This window comes from Chlorocebus sabaeus, chromosome 8 (genome assembly GCF_047675955.1).
Source record: "Chlorocebus sabaeus isolate Y175 chromosome 8, mChlSab1.0.hap1, whole genome shotgun sequence".
In the NCBI taxonomy this organism is placed as follows: Eukaryota; Metazoa; Chordata; class Mammalia; order Primates; family Cercopithecidae; genus Chlorocebus; species Chlorocebus sabaeus.
The window spans coordinates 17020202-17038023 of record NC_132911.1 but is presented as its reverse complement, the minus strand read 5'-3'; the positions used below and the strand labels follow the sequence as shown (position 1 = coordinate 17038023).

Below are 17822 nucleotides of genomic sequence, written 5' to 3'. Positions count from 1 at the left end.
CCCAAAGTGCTGGGATTACAGGCACTTAAGCCACAACAACCGGCCCAGTTGTGAACTTTTTAAAAGTAAACGCTAAAATATATATCTGCCATGCACACAAAATACATAAACAAAGATAATTCTTCAATTGTGCCAAAAAAGTACTTTGTTAAACCTATTCTCATTTTAATAGCTTTATATTCTGATTGTAAAAGTGATCAATTTCCTATTCAAGTACTTTGAAGACACAGGAAAAAAACAAAGAAGATCAACCATGCTTTTCCCTCCCAAGTTTTGTACACGCACACATACACACACATACTCTTTTGTGCCAGTAAATATATAATCTCATTTTTAACAGCTGCATAATCTTAGACTATATTGAGGTACTGCACTTTTAATTCATCCCTTATTTATAGACAATTAGATCACTCTTTGTTTGTTACAATTATAAATAGCACTGACATAATAATTCTTTTATAACTGTCTTTCTACACTTTCCATTTACTTCTTTACAATAATTTTCTGCAAGGTAATACTGCATCAAAAGTCTGTACTGTTGGTTCCTATTATCAAAATATTCTCTGGAAAGTTTGGCTCAATTTAAAGTGTCTATTTTTTCTATTAGGGTATTCTGTTCATATTGATCGATATGGTTTGGCTGTGTTCCCACCCAAATCTCATCTTGAATGGTAACTCCCATAATGCCCATGTGTCAAGGGAGGGACCCAGTGGGAGGTAACTGAATCATGGGGGCAGGTTCCCTGGGCTGTTCTCGTGATAGTGAATACACCTCATGAGATCTGATGGTTTTAGAAAGGGCAGTTCCCCTGCACATGCTCTCTTGCCTGACACCATGTAAGATGTTCTTTCGCTAGTCTGTCACCTTCCACCACGATTGTGAGGCCTCCCCAGCCATGTGGAACTGTAAGTCCATTACACCTCTTTTTCTTCATAAATTACCAAGTCTTGGGTGTTTCCTCATATCAGTATGAAAATGGAGTAATACACTGATTTATAAAATTTATGTATATATTAATGCCATAAGCTCTCTGCCTGTCATATACAACACATATTTTTCCCAGTTTGTTTTTGCCTTTAATCTTACTGATTATATACATGTAGAAAAGTTATTAGAATAAAAAATAAATTTTCCCTTTTTAGTTTCTACCTTGAAAAAAAATCTCTTAAACATTAACCCAAAACATCTACTTTGTTTCCTTCCAGCATTTTTCTAATTATATTTATCATATGTATATCTTTAACCCATCTGGTATAAGATTTGAATTATGGACCTAAGAAAGTTTATCTTTTACTATTGAGCAAATGATTGCTGTGAAAAGACGATGTCACAGATTTACTTGTTTCTTCCCCATATGTATACCACCCAGCAACAAATAAGCAAATTTTTCTAAGCAGAGATGAAAGAACTTGAATTTTGTTCTTCTACCTGTGTAATTCCTAGAATCATATATTAACCATATAAAGGAAAGCTATATGGTCAGTACAATTCCCAACTCTGTAATTGTAAGCTAGGTTAGGAACCGCTGCTATATACCTCGGAGAATAACAAAGCCACCTTTATATTTCACGTAAGTTTCCCAACAGCCATGTGCACTGTCTACTCTGTGGTCTCATCTCCCACTGGCAGATTAGACACCAATGAATATCTCATCTAAACGGAGCATACACTTCCCGTGTATCTTTAGTAAAACAACTGCTTCATGTCACAAGACATTTGGTGTTACGATATGAACAGGGATTTCCAAAGGGGGTTTTGATCTTCAAAGATTCTAAGGACGGAGTTAAAACATAACCTTCACCTATAATTAAAGGAAAGATATGATGGTAAATGAACATGGGACAAATGAGCCAAGGCCTGAGTCTTGCCGTGGAATTAAACTATGTGCTGATTGTGTCACAGCTACATGCTTTTCATAATTTAGATTAAAGTTGAATATTTTAAGTTCATTAAAATGATCAAATATGATGTAAATAAATAAAATATGATGTAAATAAAATAAAATATGATGTAGATAAAATAAAATATGATGTAAATAAATAAAATACAATGTAAATACTTTAACACTAGACTGGTTTCTATTTCTAAGCTAGACTGCTTAGAAACCAAAACAAAAATCAATCTTTGTTGAAAAACAATTGATGCAATTTCTCTTGACATTAGAATCAAAATGCAAAACATTTTAGACCTATACACTTTGTTCATATTCTTATCCCTAACCCTATATAAAACATTTAATTAATGACTCACTTTTTAAAAGGTAAAAGCTGTTTTCAAAATTACATAATTTTCTAGTAAACGTTTCAAAAGAGATATTTCTGTCTCACTCTTCTAACAAGGGAGAAAACAGAGATAAGGTCAGACAAGAAAGCATGAGGCAGATTGCTCAGGGTAAAGCAAGTAAGAAGTAGGAACAGACAAGGTTTTTACTCTTAGTAATCCTTGATAGGTATAAGCAGGATTGCAGGTAAGAATGAGACTGAAAATAGAAAATGTGGCCAGGCGTGGTGGCTCACGCCCGTAATCCCAGCACTTCGGGAGGCTGAGGCGAGGGGATCACTTGAGGTTAGGAGTTTGAGACCACCCTGGCCAACATGGTGAAACCCTGTCTCTACTAAAAATACAAAAATTAGCCAGGCATGGTGGCGGGCACCTGTAGTCCCAGCTCCTCGGGAGGCTGAGGCAGAGAATCGCTTGAACTCGGGAGACAGAGGTTGTAGTACCACTGCGCTCCAGCCTGAGTGACACAGTTAGACTCCATCTCAAAAAAAAAAAAAAAAAGAAAAAAAAGAAAAAAAGAAAATGCTCAAATAGTTAAAACAAATATAAGGAGACAGAGCAGGGATTAGCTATGCCTATGAAATAAAACTGACCACCACGTGAGTACTTACTAGGAACCAGGTGAGAAGGCTGTAGGAGGCAGACACTGATGCCTCATTTTATGTATGAGCAAACTGAGTGAGGGAAAGATTATATAAATTGTTCTATGTTCTAAAGGCAGTGAGTGGCACAGCAATCTGTTTGAAATCTGGTTATTCGAAATCCTGTGCCTCTTAAAACCACTATGCTACCATACTGACAAAAACTGAAAAATCCTAGTACTAAGTATCTTTGTCTATATAACGTCAACATTACAAAATGACAGGTGATTTGAACTTGCTTCCTTTACAACCAAAGGCCTACGTTATATAGATGAAGGCATGTCAGAAAAACAGAATTTGTTCTAGAAATTGCAAATATCCCTAGTTGTATCTAGTAAGATGAAACAATGCCAAGAAAGTATACATTCCTCCTTACTGAAACCACCGCTACTCCTGCAAACCTGCAATTAATTATTAAAAAAATCAACGTCCTCATCCTATTATTTAGTGTGTACCAGGTGCCATTTACTCAGAAGCGCTATTTTTACCACTGCACACGATTTAGACTTAGGTTAAAATGTGATTCCAGCTAGTGATAAACCCCACAGATGTCTAACAGTAACATAAATGTATAAATATAGTGACCTTGTCTTGGGAACTCAGGCCCCAAATTCAGAAGTAACCTATTTTCCTGAGACAAATAGTGTGACTCATCCTGGGGAGAGGCATAACTGGTTTTCTTACCTGCTAGAAGTAGTATAAGGCACACAGCAAAAAAATCAGGATATTCTGCAAGACCAGTGTAATTCATTCTGAAGTATGTCCTCAAAAACTGACCAATCTGTTTGCTAAGAAGTTCATCAAAGGTGCCACTCCAAGCTCTTGCAACACTCGACGTACCTTCCCAAAACAGAACAGAGGATACGAAGTCACTGGGGGCAAATTAACATAGCATCGTTTGCTACTCTATTACAGGATAAACATGAGTTCACAAACGATTGAAAATTTTAATCACATATACAGTATCTGGATATTTATAATCATACAATAGTCATCAAATGTTCAAACCCATAACTGTGGAATGTGGTAACTTTATTTGCAATAAAGAATTGTAACTTAAAAAGTTTGCAAGCCCACTAAGAGGCATAGTCAAAGATGAAGCAAAAATCACAGAATTGTGTGGCTGGGTGCCGTGGCTCACACCTGCAATCCCAGCACTTTGGGAGACCAAGGTGAGTGGATCACCTGAGGTCAGGAGTTTGAGACCAGCTTGGTCAACATGGTGAAACCCTGTCTTTACTAAAAATGCAAAAAATTAGCCAGGCATGGTGGCAGGTGCCTATAATCCCAGCTACTCAGGAGAATTGCTTGAACCCAGGAGGCGGAGGTTGCAGTGAGCCGAGTTCACGCCACCGCACTTCAGCCTGGGTGACAGAGTGAGACTGTCTTAAAAAAAACCCAGGAAATTCTGTAATTAGGAGGAGACATTTTAGAGATGACAAAAAAGAGACACACAGACATCAAGTGATGTACCCAACACCTACAACTGAACCTAAGGGCTGTGACAGAGGGCTGCGAATTCTTCCATTCCACATGTTAAGACTTCTTTTTGAAACATACCTATCACATAGGATAAAATGAGATTCCAGCCAGTGATGAAGGCCCACAGCTCTCCGACAGTCACATAGGTGTACAAATATGCAGACCCCGTCTTGGGGACACGGGCCCCAAATTCAGCATAGCAGAGGCCAGCCATCACCGAAGCCAGGGCAGCAATGAGGAAGGACACCACGATGCTGGGGCCCGAGTCTGCCTTGGCCACCTCCCCAGCGAGGACGTAAACCCCAGCACCAAGGGTGCTTCCAACGCCCAGGGCAATGAGGTCCATGGTGGATAAGCAGCGGCATAATTTAGTATCTTCTAGATTGTCCAGGGTCACGATTTTTCTCCGGATCAGACATCGGGCAAAGGTCAGCGCGGCTCTGCAGGGAATCATTCTGACGTCTGATGAAGGCAACCTGAGCAGAAGGGAGGAGGTTAGAAGCTGATCTGGAATCATCACCCCTCCCTTTGGTGACCCAGCTTCCAGGCACAATTAGAGCGAGGCTGTGTGTGCGTTTCACTTGTTAGAAGAGATGCAGTGACCCAGAGCAGTCAGAAGGAAGGTTTAATAACCAGAGCCTCGAATTTCCTGTAGTTCAATTTCCTGTAGATGCATGTCCGTTTATAAGAGACTGCAATAAATGGCTTATGTGGCAAGCAAAGGAATATAGCAGCCTTGGGTGATTAAAAAGATTTGCCATTCTTGTTCGCATATTATAATTTCGTGTTTTTGTTTTTGTTTGGAGACAGGATCTCACTCTGCTGCCCAGGCTGGAGGGCAGTGGCACAATCTTGGCTCACTGCAGCCTCAACCTCCTAGGCTCAAACAGTCCTCCCACCTCAGCCTCTGGAGTAGCTCAGCCTCGGGATTATGGGTGTGAGCCACCATGTCCAAGCTAAAAATTTTCAAAGGATATGTTGATAGAAATATATTTCAAGAGATGGCTAATTTTGCTGTCACTACAAGGAAGGGAGTGAATTGCCTCATCTTTTAGGTTCCGTCCCTCTGTACTTCAACTATCCATTTAACTCAGGTTCTTTCTTTTGTGTGTGTGACAGGGTCTCACTCTGTCAGCCAGACTGGAGCACAGTAGCGTGATCATACCTCACTGAAGTCTTAACTTCCTGGGCTCAATCAATCCTCCCGCCTTAGTCTACTGAGTAGCTGGGTCCACAGGCATGTGCCACCATGCTCAGGTAACTTTTTTATTTTCTGTAGAGATGGGGTCTCACTATGTTGCCCATACTGGTCTTGAATTCACGGACTCATGCAATCCTACTTCCTTGGCCTCCCAAAGTGCTGGGATTACAGGCATGAACCACCATGCCTGGCCCAGATTTTTCAGGCCTTACTAAATACCAGGAATTGTGCTGGGAATATGTGTAGAATGATGTCTTACATAGATGGGGTCTCTAGCCTTACAGGACTTAGCTATCGTCTAAAAGCACATAAAAACTTAATCATTTCGTATTCTCCGGATTTATCAAGCATGTGTGAGCTTCTCTGTTTTCATTTTAAATAATGAATGTGAAGCAGATGTGAACTTTTTAGAATTTTTAAAAAATCACCTCTCAAAGTTTGCTGAAATCTAAAACTGCCATTCAACCACGCTTTAAGTATGAATTTGTACTAAAATACACAAGCTTATTATATTTCAGATTTCTAAATAAATAAGTCCAAAGTCCATGCCAAATATTATTCTACGTTCTTTTAAAAATGGAATGAATAAAGTAGACAAAAAGTCACACTCCCTACCTCCTGCAAGCCTAAACAATTTAACACTGAAAAAACATCAGGTTACAAAACAAGATAAGAATATTAGTTAAGAAAAAATACATAGGCATATATTATAGTAAAAAGGCTTAAAGCAAAACATATCAAAATATTAAGAGTAATTATATTTAGAAGATGGGTTCATCTCTGTATTTCATATATTATATTGCTAATACCTATTTCTAATTTGTCTCCAATGAATATGTACAACTTATATGCAAAAGAAATATTAAAAATGAAAGAGCTGTACATGCAATTGTCTACCAAAACATATAACTTAGCAGATTAGGAAATAACTGAGGAACATTATCCACACATCAATATAAATATAAATACAAGCTTCCAATAGTGAAAGCAGGTAAGTCAAAGAACATGAAGAAAAGCCTAAGGAGAAATAAAAAAATAGGTGACACATTCCTCGATGATAAAAATAAACTTTTACACATCTTCAGTATCTTCTGTGCCACCCGACAGAGTGCCAAAGCGTGACACTTCACAAACGCTTGTGGGAAAATCTGCAAATATGTTGACATCTCCAGTTTTACCAATAGTCAGGTTTTCAAAGTCAAAACTATCAACACTTCCATAAATCAAATGTGTATCAATTTCTACCACTGGCTAACCCTTAAATATCCCTTTCTCATATAGCTAGAAGATAAGTGTTCTGCTTAAAAAGAATTGAGAAGTAAAAAGTGGAAGTTACATAAAGGCCAACCGAGGGGGTCAGGAGGGATGGGAAAGGTAGTTACTAAATGCTGAGCTTCTGTAATATTTAAGCATTTTTATACAGAGATGCACAAAGACCAAGGATTAGGGACCACGGCCAACTGAAAAGTGCTCAGAAACAAAGACACACTGAAGTTCATTAATGATTTAAGATCACGTGAAAATGGAACATGTCATATACAACTTTGGGAACACAACTGATAAACAAAGTGCAGCATATCCATTTGTCATTTAACCAGATAAAACATGCCTATGGTGGAGGACTGAATTAACCTTGACTTTTATGAGTAAAAGACATAAATTCTACAACTATTGCATATTTAAAGAGAAAGGATCTGGAAGGAAGCAAGGAAAACCAAGGAAAGATTCGAGGGTTAACAGGATTGTGGGTAAACTTTTTTTCAAATCCTTTTTTCCTGGTACTATCATTATGATGCTTTTGTGAAATTTCTAAAGAAAAAACAGCATAAAAAGAAAAGAATAAGCAAGTCGACCTCCTTTGAAAACAAACCTTTGAAAACGTTAAAACAGTAAAAGCTTTTATTATTAAGTTAGCCAAAATGAATAAATTAGTGATGGTCATCTCTTCAATATGAAATTGAATTTAATTTACTCCAGATTATACAGGAAGCAGGACTGCTTATAGAAATGCACAGCTTTAATCAGATAAGATATGATTTCTACTGATTCTTTCCTATTTTTTTTTCTTTTTTGGAGGAGTTGGGGGGAGGTCTGTGTAGGCAAAATACTTCTTTCCCATTAAAGATGAAAAATATTTTATGTGTAGTCAGGTTTTCTATGTTGCTCTAGGTAAAAAAGACAACGATCCCATTTGTCAAGCATTCATTTGCTTTTGAGTAATTAGAAAAGCATACGTCAGAAACTTCTCAGAACTGGCAGGTTACTCAATGTCCTCTGCAAACAATCTCAACTACGCACAGCCTGGTAAAACACGGATTGCAAAAGCCACAACACAGAACTAACTTTGTAGGACTATAATGGGATGGGAGAAAAGTAAGGAACAAACATATTGGGTCAATTTAATGAGTCACTATTAAACAAACATTTATTGAGTTCTAGCAGGTGTATCATGCAGTGCTTCGTAGATGAAGAAAGTGAATCTCGTACTTTTGTAAAATACGCTTTTGTCGAGACACACTGATATATGAAAGCAGTGTGGCAACAAGAGAAAGAGAAAAAAATTTGTGTCTAATATTAGTGATATAATGTGGTATGTACATAGTTTTGAAGTTTTTATAACTTATTCAACATTTAAAAAAAGATAAGCTCCCGGGCCAGGCGCGGTGGCTCAAGCCTGTAATCCCAGCACTTTGGGAAGCCAAGACGGGCGGATCACGAGGTCAGGAGATCGAGACCATCCTGGCTAACACGGTGAAACCCCGTCTCTACTAAAAAATACAAAAAAAACTAGCCGGGCGAGGTGGCGAGCGCCTGTAGTCCCAGCTACTCGGGAGGCTGAGGCAGGAGAATGGCGTAAACCTGGGAGGTGGAGCTTGCAGTGAGCTGAGATCGGCCACTGCACTCTAGGCTGGGCAACAGAGCCAGATTCCGTCTCAAAAAATAAAAAAAAGATAAGCTCCCTCTGTGAAATGGTTATGACCATCTTACTCTCATTTTTACAGAGGACTTTCACTGCCCAAGAAAAAACACCCCTCCCACTTATACAACAAATACAAATGCAGAGATAACATGCAGGGGTTTTGGAGGTGATTCCTTTACTCTGGAGGGCACAGACTTGGTTTTTCCAGAAGCACATGATCTGCACCGTTGGAACCACTGTCAGTTATTGCTACTGTGACCAGGGACTCGTATTTAATAAGAAACCTACATGCATGTAGCAGAAGAAAAATGATGCAGATTTTGGGAACAGGCCCGTACAAAACTCACACCCATATCCTTGGCCTTAGAATATAAGGCTCTAATCAATATCCCTATGAGGTCACAAGTGATTCTGGCAATCCCAGAAATATATATCTTTCTTCGATAAGCAAGTATTTTATTAATTGCTGAGACAGTGGCGTCTCTTGAGGAAGACAAGTATGTGCATATTAGCTTAGATCAGAAAACAGAATTAGCAAAGGGAGGGCTGGAAGGAACTAGCAATATGCTGTGCTGCAGAAAATCTCTGAATGATTTTCATGAGCCTAATGATACATGTGGATCGTTCTTAGCCCCCACCCCCATTCTGCCCCAAACTTAAGTATGACCATTTCTAGGCACCTTGTTCCTTGATAAAGCCCTATTAATTCTTGCCAAAAAGCTAAATTCCTTCCTCAGCAACTTGAAATTACCTCCTTCTAAAACTTCTTCAGCCCAGGCCATCAACTTGACAGTACAGAATTTGAGGTCTAGTAAATCCCTAACCCTGAGGACATTAACAGAGCAAACTTCCTTTCAACGACCCCCAGAAATCTTTTCAAATCTGCCAGTCATAGTCACAAGTTGATCCTGGATTCTCACTGTAGTTCAAAAGTTTGATGTTGCATAGAGTCACTTAGAAATGAACCTTTCCCTTCCTCCCCTAGGTAAAGGTTGACATTTCAAACTTAATCTTCTATATCAGTATGCCAGGCCCTGACAATAAATCTTACAGGAGAAACTAGCTGTCGCTAGCCAGTGGGGCAGGTGTTCCAATAAAGCCTCAACAGATTAGTTTGTCCAAATTATAACGAATTTTTTCTTTCTTCATTCCATTTGCTAGTTTCATGGTGAGACGTCTGCTCTTTCTGTTTTGGGACTGATGGGAAAAAAAGTAATTACATCACACAGATAAGTAGGGATCTTTACTGCATTGTTTTTGCCCTAGATCTTTTTTATTTTGCAATCTCCAAACCCAACGTTTCTACAACGTTAAAGATCCAAGATAAATTTTCAAATTATAATGTGGGTTAAATAATGTAGTAAAGGGAAAAGATATAGCCATAATATCATGGATTTATTGACTTTTATTCTTTTTGCTAAGTTTTGAGAGATTAATTTCTTTAAAAATTCATCAAAAGTATAATGTAGGATAAAAGACTATCACAAGTGGTAACTGTTCAGCCTTGATTAGCAAAAACAGAAACCACAAACCTTTGCATTCAACACTTAAGCCTGAATTTTTCTGGAAAAACAAAGAACACTCTTCCATATTCACTTCACTTTTATTGGGTCTAAAACTTATCTTTTCTCCAAATCAAGTTTTCTGAACAATTTCTTCTTCCAGAGTTTTCTCCAGAGAAATGTATGCGAGTGTAGACAGAGGTAAAAACGAAAAACACAACTGAAGCCACTGCAAAGTTACAACCACTGTAGTAATAACACTGATATTTTCTCCCCTTTTTTACCAAATCAGTACTGCCAGGAAGTTAGACTAAAAACATATTATTTCAAATTTTCTGATATAGAATCCAGACACAGGCAAGCATTTTTCCTAAAGACATTCAACAAATAAAGGACTGATAGAGAATTCTGGGAAGTCTATGTAAAGACAGCTGGTGCTTCCAAACATGTGACTCCATTTCACTTAGTAAAAGCGACATTACAGTGGGAGTAAGGCATACGTAGTTAGCTCAAAGAGATGCAGAAAAAAAAATTAAATGAAGCATCTGACTTTTGTGTTTAGGCCTGGGGAACAGAAGCAGCAAAAATTGAAGAAGGCAAAGCCCTTGGCACCTTGGTAACCAGAGTCCCTGCCCAGTCAGCACTCTGCGTTCCCGACCAGAGCTCGGTGGCAGGCTTGGGCACCAGGCAGATGCCCATGCCCATAAGGTCTTCAGCAATCTTTGGCTAGTATGTCACTCTGACTGACAGTGGGTACAACCTGTTCCCTCTCCCCAAGCTGCTAGGACCTGTCATCTTCTATGTGCCATTGCAAACACGAGGAATGGCCCTTTCCTTAATTTTTTACCTTACCTGGGATTCCACCACTGCCTCCTACCCTCCCCACAGCACTGTCTTCACACCCCCAAGCCACAGATCACTGGACCAGAGAGACACCTGACTCAGGGTTAAACAGTCGAAGGCTGGGAATGCTCAATTAGATGTTCTTGAAGCTCTTAAGCACAAAATAACCGAGTCGGTCAAATGGTCCAGGGCAGGCTGAAGTCACACACACTGGGGACCAGCTTGACAAGGTGCAGAAACCCACAAGCTGGCAGTAGAAGCCATACAGAGGGGACTGGGCACAGTGGCTCATGCCTGTAATCCCAGCACTGTGGGAGGCTTGAGGAGCACTTGAGGTCAGGAGTTTGAGATCAGCCTGACCAATATGGTGAAACCCCATCTCTACTAAAAACACAAAAATTAGCCAGGCATGGTATCGCGTGCCTGTAGTCCCAGCTACTCGGGAGGCTAAGGCAGGAGAATTGCTAGAACCCGGGAGGCAGAGGTTGCAGTGAGAATCATGCCACCGCACTCCAGCCTGGGTGACAGAGCGAGACTCCATCTGAAAACAAATAAATAAATACAACAAGCCATACCATGGTCATTCAGAGTAGGGCAGAGTTGGGAAAGGCAGCTGCCCTAGCAGGAAGGCAGGGAAAGACGAGCCTGGGGAGCTTTTCTGTCCCCCCAGGTCTTGCTGCGCTTCTAATGCTGTGTGCGCGAGATTCCCTGACATGGTTTGGACACACCTCCTGTGCACTTCAGCTATTTAGAGTGGTCTCTGTTCCTTGAAACCAGAAGCTACTGGCGAAGGTCAAGATGGTACTGAGTGAGCCTGCTTCACCCCACTCTACTCCCACTGCCATTTCTGCTACATTTCCTGAGAATTCCTCTTCTTTCCAAAACGTGGTTTCCATGGTAGAATAACTCAAATGTGTTCACTTTCCAATACGGTACTTAAAGTGTTTAACCTGCATTAGTTCTGCCCTTTACCCACAGATGTATGTACTCTCTCCTTGAAAAAAATAGCTTGACATAAGGTAGAATTTTTTTTTCTTTTCTTTTCTTTTTTTTTTTTTTTGCGGGCGGTGGGGGAGGGGGCGGAGGCTGGAGTGCAGTGATACAATCTTGGCTCACTGCAACCTCTGCCTCCCGGGTTCAAGTGATTCTCCTGCCTCAGCCTCCCAAGTAGTTACAGGCACCCACCACCACACCTAGCTTTTTTTTTTTTTTTTTTTTTTTTGTATTTTTGGTAGAGACAGGTTTTCGTCATGTTGGCCAGGCTGATCTCGAACTCCTGACCTCAAGTGATCCTCCTTCCTTGACCTCCCAATGTGCTGGGGTTACAAGCGTGAGCCACTGCACCTGGCTAGAAAATCTTTTCTTTCTAGATATACACACAACCAATCTGGATTATGGGTAACGCCATTTCTCCCAATGCCCACTATTGGAATGAGGAGCATGTAAGAGCTAGTTAAGGCCCCAGGAATAGGAAACAAGGGCTCTACAGTACTTACTAAAAACATTTAAAAATTTTTTTTTTTTTTGGCCAATGAATTATAGAAGTAAGCTAGTGGCAGAGCGATAATTCACCTAATGGAGGAGAGGATATCCAGGGAAGCATTGGGAATATTTTACCATATTGGAGAAGGTTTTTAAAAATTCCTCAATCAGAGAAGTCTCTACGACACTTAAGACTTGAATGTTAGTGGGTTATCTTTTGTTAAAAAATGTAAAAAAAAAAATTTTTTTGAGATGGAGTCTCCCTCTTTCACTCAGGCTGGAGCGCAGTGGCGTGATCTTGGCTCACTGCCACCTCCGCCTCCCGAGTTCAAGCGATTCTCCTGCCTCAGCCTCCCAAGTAGCTGGGACTACAGGCACCCGCCACCACACTCAGCTAATTTTTGTATTTTAGCAGAGACAGGGTTTCACCATGTTGGCCAGGCTGGTTTCGAACTCCCTACCTCAAGTGATCCACCTGTCTTGGCCTTCCAAAGTGCTGGGATTACAGGCGTGAGCCACCGCGCCCGGCCAAAAATGTAAATTTCTTATAAATACTTCCACTACTTTATTCGTTCCCCCAAATACTTGAGGCACCCTATCAGGCCCTGAAACAACCATAAATAGGCTGCCCCAATTCTTCCCTCGTGCCACCCGCAGTTGCACAGGCACACACATGATGGCCACTGCAATATGAGACAGCTATGCTTGTGCATACGGGAGGCAGAGCACTGCAAGGGCTCCTCACTCTGACTGTGACAGGGATTCAGGTAGTTAGAGAGGCCTTCCTGGAGACAGCTATGTTTGGATGAGTTAAATTTAGCCATCTGAAAGCTCAGTGAGAAGGAGGGCGGAAGCGGGTGGTGGGGACACAAGTGTTCTAAGCAGAGGGTGTTCCCGGCAAGAGTAAGGGAGTAGAGAGAAGTTCAGTCCACATAGAGCTTAGGGATGGGGAAGCCAGAGGTAAGCAGGGCTAAGCAGAAGGGTCCCGAGGCTGTGCAAGGAGCTTGAAGTTGACCCTGGGGGCAGTAGGAAATCACTGAGAACTTTAAGTCAGACGTAGAATTTGAGCAACACCATTCTGACTGTTATCATAAACAGGGGATGAGAAAGATCAAGACAGGAGATAAGGAAAAAGCTAAACAGGCTACTGGAATAATCTAGGCACAAGGGACTCTGAGCTGCTCTAGGGGAAGGGCGGTAGGGTAAAGAGATACGGGTGGACAACAGAGCTTAGCTTTTCCACCTTGAGAGTCAAGGAAGAGGATGAGTGGGAAGGGACACATGGATTTGTAAGCTGGGTGGTAGACTATTGAGCTCCTATTTCACTCCAAAGTTAAAACGTTAACTTTACATGTCATATAGTTTACAGATAACAGAGAATCAACAAATTATGTCAGATTGACTTCAGTATAACTCTGTGCAAGGAGGGTTCTGTTTTGTCTTTGTGTTTTTTTTTCCATTTGAAGCTTGCATGCCTGTTCTAAAACTGAAAAAGCAAACACATACAGACTTTAAATATATGCCTCTAGAATACAACTAAAATTTCCACAGCGAGCTCCTTGAATTGTCAGAATTCCAAACAGAGTAATATTTGGCATATTTTCATGGAACAAAGTAAACGAGTGAGTTTACATGAGTGGGTTTTCTAGCTTACTGAAGATTCATCTCTAAGTCTTTGACACTGTCCATCAACTCTTGCCACAATTCAGTGATCCTCCTCTAAATGCTGTTGAATATCAGGGTGGTTATCCGCTGTGATGACAGAGGTCCAAACTGCTCATCCTTACAAACGGGTAACCACTTCCCAGAGAAACTGTTTAAGAAGATGAGCACAACTGTTGTTTAAAAAGCAAACCGCTCAGTATTACCTTAATTCCACTTTGAATCCACTGTCCACATAAATTAGAGATAACTCAAGGATGCCAAGGAAATCCTGAAGACCTGGATGGAACCATGTTCCTGCTGCCCTTTTTAAATAGCCTGTGCCCATCAATAATAGACTGGATACAGAAAATGTGGTATATATACACTATGGAATACTATGCAGCCATCAAAAGGAACGAGATCATGTGCTTTGCAGGGACACGGATGAAGCTGGAAGCCATGATCCTCAGCAAATTAATGCAGGAACAGAAAATCAAACAGCACATGTTTTCACTTATAAGTGGGAGCTGAGCAATGGGAACACATGGACACAGGGAGGGGAACAACACACACTGGGGCCTGTCAGGGGGTGGTGTGAGGGGAGGGAGAACATCAGGATAAACTGCTGATGTATGTGGGACTTAATACCTAGGTGATGGGTTAGTAGGTGCAGCAAACCACCAAGACACACGTTTACATATGGAACAAACCTGCCCATCCTGCACATGTACTCCGGAACTAAAAATTAAATAGCCTGTGTTTGGGAAGCGAGCTTCACTTTTCTCTGGATTAGTAGCTGACTTTCAGATCAAAGATGCCAGAAGTATGTGCACGGACCAGGAGGGTAGTGGAGTATAAGAAAGCTTTTTGTCTAAAAGCAAAGAGCTGAGAAATACTTTAGAACACTCTGGTTTCCTCTAATTATTCTCTTTCCAAACAGAGCCAAAGTGCATCCCTTTCAAATCACCACCCTGCACCCACCCTGTAAAAGTTACCTAATTTAATTAATTGTTAGAATTCAACCACTTTTGTCTCAATGCTAGGCAAAATTCTTTCCTTCAACTGTGGCAGAAACGGAATTTAACCAGATGTCACATTCATTTTTAGTTCAAGAAATTTAGAGGGATACTGTGTTGGGATTTACGGTTTTGTTGAAAAGTTATTGAAACGAAATGGTCACTTTTGAAACTATATTTTGAATTTTGAAAACCACATTCTGATTTGGTTCTTCTTAAAACATAGCAACAACGCATGAGCATAGATTTTTATCGTCAGCTTCTCGATAGATTGTTGAAATGCTGCTATTGGCTCAGAGAAGTTTGCAAGTTCATACTGGCTTCAAATAAATCTGAATAAAATACTCCCATTGTGTGCTCAGAGAAAGCAATGAAAAGGGTGCTGGTTCTTCATGATTGAGAGCCTCTAAAATTTCTATCCAGAACATGCAAACCAAGAACAACTGAAAACATTAAAACAACTGGAAAGAATGTGGTCCTTAAAACTGAAGACTGATATGCTTATCACATTTCTATTCTACTTATTAATATGCCATAAATGTAAACAATTTCTCCAATTAAGTTTTCTCCAGACTTTGCTTTAAATTTTATATTACTATGTAGACTGAATTCAACTTATCAACTGTTCAACAAACTGTCAGTTCCTCTAAAAGATCAAGTCTTAGACATTTCAAAAAAAGAAAAAAAATAATCTAAATGCAATTTCAAAACAAAATTCCAGGAGGCAAGGGGATACAGGTAGTAAAGTAAACTGGCCATTACCGTAAAGCTGGATGTCTGTGGGTAAAGGAAATCCAGGGTACTACTGGGGACACAAAGGAGGGACTCCATGCTCACACTGGGATTGGGGTCAGGGAGCAGCAGGGACTCTTTCCTGGGGAAAGCCATGACTAATCTGATTCTTCAGTCATTATTCCACTCTAGAATTGCTGGGTTTTTTCTGTGTGTGTGTGTGTGTGTGTGTGTGTGTGTGCGCGCGCGCGCTGTTGTTTGTTTGTTTGTTTCTAAGATGGAGTCTTACTCTGTTGCCTAGCCTGGAGCGCAGCGGCGTGATCTCAGCTCACTCCAACCTCTGCCTCCTGGGTTCAAGTGATTCTACCTCAGCCTCCTAAGTAGCTGGGATAACAGGCACCTGCCACCATGTCAGGCTAATTTTTGTAGTGTTTTTAGTAGAGATGGGGTTTCACCATGTTGGCCAGGCTGATCTCGAACTCCTGACCTCAGGTGATCCGCCCACTTCAGCCTCCCAAAGTGCTAGGATTACAGGCGTGAGCCACTGCCCTCGGCCACGTTTTTTTATTAACTAAGAAATATCCATAATCTTTAAGACTCATTTTGAAATTTCGATAATTTATTTAATCATTCACTTCTTAAACTCAATTAGAAGTCCAAATTTTCCTCTTTGTTACTTTATTTGAAACAATTCCTTCCTTGGAAAAACATCTTGAATTTTTGCATAAATATTTAGCAGCAACTATAGTTATTTCCCTGATAAACAGGAAAAAGAAAAACCCTTAAAATAATCATTTTAGTCTATAAAGTCTTAATCAGAAATTCCTGGAAACATGTATTTTGATTTTTAATTCTGAATAATAATAGCTTAATTACTATAAAATTTAAAATTCAAACCATCTCATAAATATAAAAACTATTTTGGAATCATTGATCATACAGGAATTTTAAAATATTCAAATAAAGTGTGAAAAGTAGCTTTTACAAAGAATATAATTCATAAAAACCATTGCAAGCCCTGCAATCTAAGCAAAAATTTTAAAAATACATCCATATACACAAATATCATACCCAGAGTTTCTCAAACTTCTTTTTAACAGCACAAATTTTTAATCTTTTGTTACCCCAAAACAAAACTTAAACTATAACTTTTCTGTCCTCTAAAACCTTTATAGTGGCCTTATATTATATACAGTATATGGCCATTGTACAGCTGCAGTATTTTCAAATAAGAAGACTGTAAGAAAAGAGATAAACTCCCTTCCTCTCCACTCTTGCTGCTTCTTTATAAAGAGCCGTCTCATCTGACTTTCAGGATTTTCAGCACTAAGATGCAGAGAAAGAGAGAGAGATCCTACCTTAGGCTCTGAATTATACCGTTTCCAGGAAGCCCTGTTATTTCCCAGCCCTGACTTTCAAAGGCACCCAGAAGAGGAAGCAAACATTTGAAACCACACTGTATGGAGATTTGTAAATGAGTTTGGCTTCCTTCATTTTAAATATGCTTAGAAATATTTAGAAATATCAGCATACTTTAAAATAACAATTAATTCTTATTAAATTTAAATATTATATAAAGAATGAGATTTCAGTTTTAAGGCTTTGAATCTATTTACTCGCTGGGTGCAGTAGCTCACGCCTGTAATCCCAGCACTTTGGGAGGCCAAGGAGGGAGGATCACTTGAGGTCAGGAGTTCAAGACCAGCCTGACCAACATGCCGAAACCCATCTCTACTAAAAGTCCAAAAATTAGCTGGGCATGGTGGCATGTGCCTGTAGTCCCAGCTATTCAAGAGGCTGAGGCAGGAGAAACGCATGAACCTAGGAGACACAGGTTGCAGTGAGTCGAGATTGCGCCACCACACGCTGGCCTGGACATCAGAGAGAGACTCTGTCTCAAAAACAAAAAAAAATCTATTTACTCACACTTGTATGTAATCTGTCTTCTGCCAACTAACTTCAGCAAGTTAGCTGGTTTCCAAACCATCCCCCCAGTCCAGCCTTCTAGCCCTGCATGGTGCTATTCTCCAACGAGTACTGTAGCCCAGTTTGTCCTCCTACTACCCATAGCACATGAG

At 40.1% G+C, this 17822-nt stretch overlaps 1 protein-coding gene across 3 annotated transcripts in view; it reads right to left on the bottom strand.

The window, feature by feature from the left end:
- SLC7A2 (solute carrier family 7 member 2) overlaps positions 1 to 17822 on the bottom strand; it is a 74570-nt gene that overhangs the window by 22778 nt on the left and 33970 nt on the right. For all 3 annotated transcript variants that reach the window (XM_007961734.3, XM_007961736.3, XM_007961735.3), the window contains 2 exons: positions 4483 to 4880; positions 3607 to 3762 (listed from right to left, as the gene is read on the bottom strand). In XM_007961734.3, coding sequence (XP_007959925.1) covers positions 3607 to 3762; positions 4483 to 4858 — 532 coding nt within the window. In that variant the 5' untranslated portion in view covers positions 4859 to 4880. The remainder of the gene's footprint in view (positions 1 to 3606; positions 3763 to 4482; positions 4881 to 17822) is intronic.